General features: G+C 61.6%; 1 protein-coding gene across 1 annotated transcript; it reads left to right on the forward strand.

Moving 5' to 3' along the window:
• Position 1: 1 nt before the first annotated feature.
• On the forward strand, positions 2 to 8,802 carry NPTX1 (neuronal pentraxin 1; the record flags this gene model as incomplete). Its single annotated transcript, XM_011379720.2, has 5 exons — positions 2 to 442; positions 683 to 890; positions 2,875 to 3,119; positions 3,836 to 4,015; positions 4,716 to 8,802. Coding segments are annotated over 5 exons (1,296 nt in total), but the record flags the coding sequence as incomplete, so codon positions are not given.
• Positions 8,803 to 11,047: the final 2,245 nt, after the last annotated feature.

Below are 11,047 nucleotides of genomic sequence, written 5' to 3' on the forward strand. Positions count from 1 at the left end.
GCTGGCGGGCTGCGCCGCGCGCACCTGTGCGCTGCTCGCCCTCTGCCTCCTGGGCAGCGCGGCCCAGGATTTCGGGCCGACGCGCTTCATCTGCACCTCGGTGCCCGTGGACGCCGACCTGTGCACCGCGTCCGTGGCCGCCGGCGGCGCCGAGGAGCTCCGGAGCAGCGTGCTGCAGCTCCGCGAGACCGTGCTGCAGCAGAAGGAGACCATCCTGAGCCAGAAGGAGACCATCCGCGAGCTGACCACCAAGCTGGGCCGCTGCGAGAGCCAGAGCACGCTGGACGCCGGCGCCGGCGAGGCCCGCGCTGGCAGCGGCCGCAAGCAGCCCGGCTCCGGCAAGAACACCATGGGCGACCTGTCCCGGACGCCGGCCGCCGAGACGCTCAGCCAACTCGGGCAAACTTTGCAGTCGCTCAAAACCCGCCTGGAGAATCTCGAGGTCCGCGCGCGCCGCGGTTTCCCCTCTGGCTCGCGCGCCCCTCTGCCCTTGCCCACCCCACTCGCGACCCGGCCGGACACCCCCATCCCCGCCCGGCCGGGGCCGCCCAGAGGCTGCGGAGCTCCCCGCCAGGCCGCCCCCGCAGTCGCCCCGGGGGAACCGCGCCGCGAGCCTCCCGGCCGGGTCCAGGCTCTCGCCGTAACGCTGTGGTCTCCCCCACCCCGCCCTTGCACCCCGCAGCAGTACAGCCGGCTCAATTCCTCCAGCCAGACGAACAGCCTCAAGGACCTGCTGCAGAGCAAGATCGACGACCTGGAGAGGCAGGTGCTGTCGCGAGTGAACACGCTGGAGGAGGGCAAGGGGGGCCCCAAGAACGACACCGAGGAGAGGGTCAAGATCGAGAGCGCCCTCACCTCCCTGCACCAGCGGATCAGCGAGCTGGAGAAAGGTAATAACGTGGGGGGAGGAAGCCTGCTTCAGGCCTGGCTCCTTCTGCCAGTGGGACCCTGCCTGGGGTCCTGGCCTCCTACGGTCAAAGCCCTGAGCTCCGCCACCCCTCCATTGCCCCCCACCCATCTCCCACCGCGTTCTGGGCTTCCAGTCACTCTTACTGGCCTGGCCCAGGCACCTGGACTCTGGCTAGCTCTGTGGAGGGAGAGCAGAGAGAGAGAGGGATTGCCTGGTGGCCTCCGCACCCAGCACGCGCACTCACAGGATTTTTCCAAGTCTGGTTTGTTTAATCTTCAGTAACTTTGCATTGCAGCTATGGTGGCCCTGAGCCTTCTCTGTGCACAAACCTGGCTCTAGCCTGTCTCCATCCCCAGCAAAGAGCTGGCAGGCTGAAGCCCCGTCCTCCTGGTCCCCCACACATCTGGGCCCTGAGCAGATTTCCTCCCAGTTCCTTGGTGCCCCTGGCATCCTCCAGGGATCTCTGGGTGCCCCCCTCTGCCCCGAGCCCCCTCCAGCGGTTTTCTCTTCTGAGTAACCCAATCCCGGGCATCATGATGCCCTGTGGTTCCTGAGTCACCAGCTCCGGAGGCCCCCGCTGCACCCTGGGGGGCCCACGGGTGAGCTCGGTGGCTCAGCCTTGAAGTCGCAGAAATCAAACAAGGTTGTAAAGGGGGGGGGCCTGGGCTTGGAGCAGGGCCACGTGACCCTTCTCAGACCGCAAAATGTGCCAGATGGATTTAAACAGTGCCATCTTAAGGCACCTTATGTAACTGAAAAACAGATCAGGGGAGGGGGGGCGGAGGGGAAGAGGAGGAGGAGGGGAGAGTCGGGAGAGGAAAACCACCCCCCTCCCCCAGAGGCCAGGGCCCTGGAGCCTGAGACCCGGGGGAGCACCATGGGGGGCGGGGCTGCTCTGCTCCTTGACACCTGGCTTAAAGGAGGCTGGGGCAGCGGTCCCAGCAGGACGCCTTCTAGAAATAATCCTCGGCCTGGGGGCCGTTTCCAAGCTGGGCTCCGTGGCAGGCCCCGTGCGCACCCTGGGGCTGGCGGGTGTGTGTGCTCTGACTCCCGGCCTGGTGCCTGTGCCCGGTGCTGGGTGGGAACGTTTTGCCTGGAGTCAGTCGCCGTGCCCAGGGCCACAGCCACAGTGTTTGTGTGGGTGGGGAGGGGGCAGGCAGTGTTCCCGGGGGACATCTTGGCAGGCGAGGAACTGGTGGCCTCCTGTAAGGGAAAGCTAGGAGGCAGGAGCCTGAGTTTTCAGGAAACACACAGGAAAGCTCATTCTGAGTGAGTGGCCTAGTCCTCAAAGGTGGGGGGGCCAGCTCCAGCGGGGGGTCCCTGCCGTCCTGCATCCCAGGCAGAGCTGCTAGAAGAGCCTGGGCTCCCTCCTGTGGGGTGAGTGGGATTCCGGAAATAGCCCGAGTCCTCAGGCTGGGACCAGGGGCAGCAACGTTCCTGGCCTCGAGGGACATGTGCAGGGCACCAGAGACCTGGCTGTCTTGGGTGGAGACCCAAGAGGGTTCTGAGTACTGTCTGCAGCCAGCATCCCAGAATCAGGCCGGACCAAAGGGCCGCTCCCAGGGGAGCTGGCCCTTTCTGGGGCGGGGCGGGACCTCCTTTCTCCGGATCCGCCTGGCAGGGTTGGTTTCCAGGGTGCACGCTGACCCACTGCCTCCCGCCCACTACACAGCCCAGGTGCGCATGCTCAGGGCCGCCATGCTCCCCCACCCTCATCCCGGACCCCTCAGGGCAGCACCATCGGGGACCCAGACCTGGCTGCAGGGACCTTGGTCCGCTCTCCCGTCCTGGCCCCGTGCCCTGGGACAAAGCATGTGACCTCTCGGAACCCCTCCCAGCTCCTGCGGAGTGGCGGCGCAGTCTGCTGTCTGCGACCCTGAGCTTGACGGGGCTGAGTGGGCTGCAGATGGGGAGCGGCACTTCGTCGGGGTGCACAGGTCAGGACTGTGCCCTGTCCTCCCCAGGTCAGAAGGACAATCGCCCTGGCGACAAGTTCCAGCTCACGTTCCCGCTGCGGACCAACTACATGTACGCCAAGGTGAAGAAGAGCCTGCCGGAGATGTACGCCTTCACCGTGTGCATGTGGCTGCGCTCCAGCGCGGCGCCGGGCGTCGGCACGCCCTTCTCCTACGCCGTGCCCGGCCAGGCCAACGAGCTCGTCCTCATCGAGTGGGGCAACAACCCCATGGAGATCCTCATCAACGACAAGGTAGGGCCCTGCCCAGCTGGGCGAGCGGGCACAGCAGAGCCAGGCCCCCCGGGTCCCGGTCCTGGCCGGCTGCTGGGGCAGGTGGTGACCCTTCCCAGCGGGCCATCCCTGCCTCCTCTTCCCCATCCACCCTCAGCCCTGGCTTTGCCCCTCGGCGTTGAGGACCACAGATGCTCTGGGGGTGCACAGGTGCCCCTAGAGGTTCTTCCCAAGCCAGATCTGCTCCGCTCACCCCTGCCCCTGGGAGGGGGCCAGAGCCCAGGGGCAGGCAGCCTTTTTCCTGGGGGAACCCCCTCCATCAGCCCTTCAGTAGCTGCCAGCGTTCACACTCCCCAGTCCCTGAGCCGGTGCTGGTAGCAAATGTCTAACACCCGGGCTGGAAATTGGAGTCCAAGGCTTTGGTGCCCGGGAAGGTTGTGCCTTTCCAGCCGTGTCCCCCGGTTGCAGGAGTGAGGAATTTGTGTGTTCAGATCGTCTTAGGGGCCCCTTGACAAAGCGTCACACGACCTGTGATCCTGTGACCCATCCAGCAGATGGGAGCTAACAGGTGCAAAGCCCGGAGGGGCGGGTGCTGTGAGAGTTCAATCGTAGCTCCTGTTCTTTATTTTAAATGTAGCAAGAAGAAGAATAACGGTTGAACTAGTAATAGTGATGATCATTGATCCTCAGCTGTACCCCTGTACCCTTAATGTCACGTGTGTCATTCTCCTTCCCAGGTGGCCAAACTGCCCTTTGTCATCAATGACGGCAAGTGGCATCACATCTGTATTACCTGGACCACCCGAGACGGGGTCTGGGAAGCCTACCAGGACGGCACCCAGGGCGGAACCGGGGAAAACCTGGCTCCCTACCACCCCATCAAGCCACAAGGCGTGCTGGTGCTGGGCCAGGAGCAGGTACTGGCCATGGGGGCGTAGGAGGGGACACCCCAGAACCAGAGGGCAGGCAGGTTGGGAGGGCTGGGCAGCGGGGACCAGGAGGGAGCGAGCTGCAGAGGGCGGTGGTCCCCGACACGTCAGGGGGAGCAGGTTATGCAGCAGTTCGAGCAGAGTCGAGCTCCGGGGGGACTGTCAGAAACGCAGGCGGCTGCGGCATTGGGCGTCAGCCTCTGAGACTGCAGCAGAGCTTCCTCTGGCACTGGAAAGCCACTCGTGCCTTTAGTGGCAGGCGATTTATTTCCTGGGAGTGGTTCATCTCCCATTGGGCATCTGGGATGGAACTGGAGGCAGCAGAGTCCCAGGCCTTCTGCTCCTGTGGGGCAGCTGTTGCTGGCAGAGTGACATCGAGTTCCTTGACTAGAAGCAGGAAGAGTGGGGAGGTGTCCTTGCTCCCAGGTCATCCATGGCCCCAATTGACCCCTCCTTCGCCGGCTGAGTGACCAGCTGAAGGACAGGCAGAGTCCAGCTGTCCCCCCAGGAGAAGCTCTGCATCCATAGCAGAGGCGACCAGCAGCATCCCTTTTCCTGGGCTCCCCATGGTGGCAAGGTGATGTAGGGCTGAAGACCCAGAGCCCCTGATGGAGGAGACAGGGGACGTCCCCCTGCTGGGTCCTCACCCCGACCGCTCCCTTCACCCTCATCCTGTTTTTCTCTGAAGGACACTCTGGGTGGCGGGTTCGACGCCACCCAAGCATTCGTGGGTGAGCTGGCCCATTTCAACATCTGGGACCGAAAGCTGACACCAGGGGAGGTGTACAACCTGGCCACCTGCAGCTCCAAGGCCCTTTCTGGCAACGTCATCGCCTGGGCCGAGTCCCACATCGAGATCTATGGCGGGGCCACCAAGTGGACATTCGAAGCCTGTCGCCAGATCAACTGAGCTCCCGCCCCTCAGCCAGGCCCCCACCCACATCCCCTGCTTCTGCGGTGACGATCTGTCCTGTCTCTCTCCCTCTCCCTCAGGAATGTCAAGGCCATGGCCCTCGTACGCGCGCACACGCACACGCTCACGCACAGCCTGGTTGGGTCCTCGTGCACATGAGGCAGGCCCGGCTCCCATCTGTCCCCAAGGAGGCCCTCTTCTCTCTAGGAGCCCGGGACCCTTCCTCAGGCAGGCCCCAGTCACCGAAGGCGCGGGCGGCGGCATTTTAAACGCAGCAGGTGAGAGGCCTGCGCGTGTGTGCGTGTGCGTGTGTGCGTGCGTGTGTCTGAGTGTGTGTGCGTGTGTCTACGAGCGTGTGTCTCTGGGGGGAGGCTTTTTCTTTTGGAATGAGGCATTTCATTTCCTCTTTCTTTGTGGCTGTGGGGACTCTCATGGCTGGCTGAGTGCGTCTGCCAACCTTGCAAGCTGCCCGCGTGCCTTGAGGCCCGTGTGGCTTCTTCATCACACACATTTGTATCCATTTGCGAAGCTTGTTCTGAGCAGCATATCTCTACTGATGAGATGAGTGTCCTTTGGCGGCTTGGTAAAGGCTGGAGTGGGGGGGCGGTGCTCGCCACGAAGCGTTTTTATTTTGTAGTAGAATTGTCTCTGAAGGGGTGAAGGCACCAGGTGCTCAGAGGAGGTGGGAAGGGGGGTCCGGGCAGTCCCCCCTCACCCCCTAGTGCCCGGCCAGCATCCCGCTGTTGGCATCTGGGAGGCTGGCCTGCGTGCCCAGCTCGGCCGGCTCTGGCCCTCAGCCCTCCCGCCTCCTCACGCCCGGCACGGCACGGCACGCCTGGGATCCGTCCTCCCTTTCAGCCGCCAGCTTGTCCTGCCACCACAGGACCTGAGAAAGGAGTGTCCCACCCGCAGCCCGGGAAGCCAGGCCCCGGGGCCCCTCCCCGTTGCCTGCAGCAGTGGGAGACCGGAGGCTGCGGTAGGTCAGCTCAAGGGCACATCTTCTAGATGAGGAAACCTGGTTACCCAGCCACACGGGGCCACTGAGACCCAGCCCACGCAGCGGGCCCGGCTCAGCGGCTCAGCCAGCCCTCCGGGGGCAGGGCCTCCGGAGACCCCTCACCCAGGCCAGGCCCTGAAACCTACTCCCCATCTTACAGGGCTCAAGTCCTGTAGCAGCCCCCAACCTGTTGCCAGCTAGTGACACTGAGACCCAGCCAGTGTCCAGAAGCTTTTTTTCCCCATGAAAAGCCATCATGCACATTTCCTTCGAGTCTTTTGAGGCGGGAGGAAAACTCTGTGTGTGTGTGTGTGTGTGTGTGTGTGTGTGTGTGTGTGTGTGTGTGTGTGTGTGTGCGCGCGCGCACGCGTACATTGAGAGAGAGAGGAAAAGCATTCAGACAGATCACGCCCAGGGCAGGCGAGCTCCCTGCTTTTCCGCACCATCTGGGGGTCGCATGCCCCAAGGGCACCCTGGACTCTGTCACCAGGAGTCTAAATAGCAAAAGGCTGGCAAGTCTTTCTAGAAATCCTGCCGCACTGCCTGGCTCACCTACAGCTGCAGACATTTCTTCAGAAGGAGCAGGTGTTTCTGCCTCCCGTTCCGGGGCACCTGTCTCCCTAAACGCAGGTCCATATTGTGTCGGAAACCTAGTGCATCTGTGTGTGTCTGTGCTGGTGTCTCTGTGTGCGTGTCCCCGTGGGTGTCTGCACGGTGCCCGGTCGCCGATCTGCCGCGCTCCGTTCGCAGGATGCGGCCCAGGCTGTGCGTCGTGGCTCAACAGTGGCTTTTTTCTTCTGACCATTGTGCTTTGTCAGAGCTGTAGGTTGTGGCATCTTTGGATCTGCAGAGACCTTCTCTGTTTGCATGTCCCTCGGGGTGGCGTGTCCCTTGCCCCCTCAGTCTGACGTGTGTCCCCCTGCCTGCATGGACTTCTCCGGTTCTGTGTTTTGTGCCAAGTGCCACCCGTTGTTCTGTGACCATCCATGTAGCTACCGAAAATGGCTGGGAATGCAAGCCAAGGGTGTCGGGGGGAGGTCACGGGAGAGGATCCGTTCCCTCTTCCCGCCCCCACGCCCCAAACACACCAGGAAGTATTTTTCACGTGCAGGACGAGGACAGGCCTAAACAGTACCCGTGGTTGGTAGAGAGCGAGAGCTTGAAATCACCCCTTTAGACCAGACGGCCCACCCTCACATCAGCCATCTGGGAGCTGCTGCGAGGCAAGGCCCAGAGCCGGCGCGGTGCTCTCCGGTCAGCCCCTCCCACCAGCCCCTGCCGATGCCGGAACCCCAGACTCTGCCCAGCGCGGGCTTGGTGGGAGCTGTCCATCAGGACCACAAGCCATCCTCTGCCCTGACTAGAGACGGGCAGAGCAAACCCCAGACGTGTCTGTCCCTTCTGCCTCCTGACCCTTCGCCGTCCTCGCCCCTCCCCTGACGCACCCGTGGTGCCAGGGACAGAAGCTGACACTTAGCTCCCTTCCCGCCCCTACCTGGAGCCTGTGCCAAGCCCCCGACGCCCTCACTGTGTTAATACTTGGCACCCTGCTGGCCCCGAGAGAGGACAACACAGCCACCAATCTAGTCCACTAGTTTCCACCGACTCCTTAATCTGATTGATGCTCCCTCTTGCACTGAATAACCCATGCCTATCTCAGGTAAGCCGTTTTATAAACGAAGACGGTAAGAAGCACTGTGGAGACAGTGTCTGCTTTGGCCGAGCTGGAGCCCCACGGCTCTGCGGGTCTGGGGCGCGAGGGGGCAGAGGGGGCGGCCAGCAGGCTCTCCCGGCCCCCAGGGGGGCTTAGATCCCACTCGAATCGTAAGCCTTCTTGCTTTTGATAACACGGTATTATTTCTCTTACTGTAGAAGAAAAAGTTTATTACCAAACAAGAGTATTTTTATGAAAGAAAAGGACAAACCTATAAATTAACTCAACCTCTATCTCCCTCGAAAATACTTTCAGGCTCCACCAAAACGTAGGACTGAAAGCGCGTATTTTGGAAGAAAGAGACACGTTTTGTATGCTTTCTTTTCCTTTTGTAGATTCCCAGTTTATTTTCTAAGACTGCAAAGATCACTTTGTCACCAGCCCTGGGACCTGAGACCAAGGGGGTGTCTTGTGGGCAGTGAAGGGGAGGGGCGAGGCCGGCGTGAGACCCTCGGCCGTTCCACTGGGCCCCGAGGAGAGGCCGCCTGTTACCCAAGGCGAGCTGGGACCAGGGTGGAAACGGGCCATTAGTGGCGGACCTGTTGAGAACCGTCTGAGGACTCAGTGCACGGTCCCAGCCCCGGCGGAGGAGTCTAGGGTTCCGTGGTAACACGAGGAGGATGGGGGTCTTTTGTAATCTTAAGGCGACCAACGTGTGGCTTGAAGTAGCCATGGTTTCATCTCTTGACTCGGACTCGGAGTGTGTAAATTTCTTCAGCTAATGACAGGGAACGTGTTGCTCCCATGCACAGTGGACGTGAGTCAATTTGACGGGAACAAGTCATTGAGCCCAATACATAGAGTCCCAATTTTGTCTTATTTGCCAAAACAAACAAACAAACAAACAAAATAAGGACGAGAAAGCGAACCCCCTATGGTTGATATTGTTGCAATGTACATACTGTATAATATGAGAGAATCGATGTATCTTACTTTTTCATTATTTGCTAACCAAAGCTGTACATTTTTCATATGATCTGCAGCCTTTTGGGTATCAAATGGGTCAAAACCATGGGACCCGCCACCTCCCATCAGCAACTCTGGAAATGCACTATTTCTACTGGTATTCTTGCTTTTTTCTTTTTTTTTTTTCATTTTCTTGCTAAAATGACATGAATCGTTGAGTTTATTTTTACACAGTAAAGAGTGAAGAAAGATGGTGGTCTCCTCGGAATGTCTCTTTTTTCATCTCAACCTGCCGGACGCCTCAGGGGACCTCGCTGGGGACCCCTGCCTGCAGGGAGATGGGCTCTTGGGTTTGCACCGCACTGCGCCCCGCCAGTAACACCAGGGCGTGAGGGGCGCGGAGGGGGCCTCCCTAGTTTGCAGATGCAGCTGACACCGAGGCAGAGAGAGGCTGGGCTTGGGGTGCAGTGACTCCTGCCCCTCGCCTCATCTGCAGCCTTGCTGCTCCCAGACAGGTGTACCCCCTGCTCGACAGCACGGCTGGGCACAGGGCCCGCGTGGCCTCAGCTGCCTCCTCTCAAGCAACCCTGCTCTGTTCTCTTTGCCCGCATTCCCACCGGCTGGCCCTTGGCCAGCGCCTGGTTCCCGCCCCTCTTCTGGGGTTCCCCGGGGCCCTTCCCTGCGCTCAGGTATGAGAGCACCCCCAGAGTCACGGAACAGGGGAAGCGGGCTCTACAGGGACCCCGAGCACTGGGAAGAGCTTACTCGTGGACCGACATAGACTCTGGACGGACTGAGAGCTTGTGAGCTGCTCCCTTCCAAGGGACGGAATGACCAAGAACCAAAATAGCCCACCTGATTGATCGGTCTCCCCCCGTCCCCCGAGCACACACACAACACGCGCGCACACGTGCACAGCGGGGTTAGCAGAAGGGACCGGGCCCTCTGGCTTCTCGCTGGCACTGCAGAGCGCACCTGCACTCTCCGCCTTGCCCACAGACTTCCTGCCAGAGCGATGGCGATCTCTGGCCAGGACCCGGGTGGGGGCGGACAGAGAGGGGAGGTTAGGCCCACAGCAAGGCAGGCGGGCCATTCTCCTGCTGCCCCTGCCGGAGGCTCCTCCGTGGGAGAGAGAAGTCCCCACCAGCCTGGAGGCCCCGACCTCTTTTCTCCAGGGATCCCTATGGCGGGTGGTGTCCCCTATGGCGGGTGGTGTCCCCTATGGCGGGTGGTGTCCCCTAGAGCTGCACGCCTGTGGCCGGGCCCCGGCTTGTGCCCAATGCCAGCAGCTCCAGCCGACACACCACCTCTGCCTCCCACGCGGGAAAGCACAGAGTGACATCTGCAGTGATATCGCGCCGACGCTCCCGTGGAAGGGCTCACTCAGAAACCTGGGCGCTCCAACTACATCAGGAACAAACTGCTGTCCCCACTGCACACACCCGGTCATGGCACGTCCGCGAATGATGTCAGGGGGCATGGAGCAGAGAGCAGCTCAGAAGGAGGCCCCCAGGCCTTGCAGCAGAGCTGGCTCGTGGGGCGGTCTGGGCAGAGGGACAGGGGCGCAGGGTTTCAAAGCTGGAGAGCGTCCTGGGAGTTGCTGACTCCAGCAGCCCGTCAGACACATGACACTGGGCTCGGCCGCACACCTCCGACGGCTCCGTCGGGGAGTCTGTGTCATGGTGCTGTTTTTATGTTCCTTTTACGCTGTGTTCAGTTCCTCGCACTGAGCTGCAGCTTTCAGCCGTCTACACGCATGAGGACAGCCACCCTGTCCCCTGACCCATCCGAGCACGCTGTGCAAGAGGCCACCGGTCTGACCTGTGGCTTTGTCTAGCTCTGTCTGAAGAGACGTCACATCCGAGACTCGTAAGATGTCTGGGCTGGGAGAGCCTCAAGGGCCATTCAGTCCAACTTCCCTTTCCAGTCGAGGGGGTCAAGGCCAAGAGAGGCTGCGTGACTTGTTCAAGGTCACACCGCTTGTCTATGCTGGGGCCAGAATCACAACCCAGAAATCCCGACTCCCAGCCCTGTGCTCTCACCTGGCCTGGCTAAAGAATGTGGTTCTCACCTGTTACGCGGCGCTAATAATCCCCCTCGCAGGGTGTGATGATGGGACGAGCAGGTGTGTGCACGGGACCGGGCGCGGGGCGGGTGCACCAGGGCCGCCCCTGCCCTCCTCTTTCTCATCACCTTTCAGGAGGGCGGGGCACCGCCCCTCACCCACCCCAGGCCACACCAAAGCCCCCGAGGAGCTGGGAGACAGTGCCAGGTTTCAGGGGTTCTTCCCAAGGTTGAGCCTGTGACCCCCTGAGAATCTGGTCAGCTTCAGGCAGCTCAAAAGGCCTCAGAGGCTGGTTCTCAGGTCCCCAGTCTGGGGACCGCCTTCCCCGCCCCACGCCCGGGGCCTCAGGGGACGTCCCTGGGGCCCTGCACCCAGGTGTAGCCTTCACACTGGCCCGCAGCACCTGGCTGACCTGGCCCAGGGCT

This window comes from Pteropus vampyrus, unplaced genomic scaffold (assembly GCF_000151845.1).
Source record: "Pteropus vampyrus isolate Shadow unplaced genomic scaffold, Pvam_2.0 Scaffold371, whole genome shotgun sequence".
Lineage (NCBI taxonomy): Eukaryota > Metazoa > Chordata > Mammalia > Chiroptera > Pteropodidae > Pteropus > Pteropus vampyrus.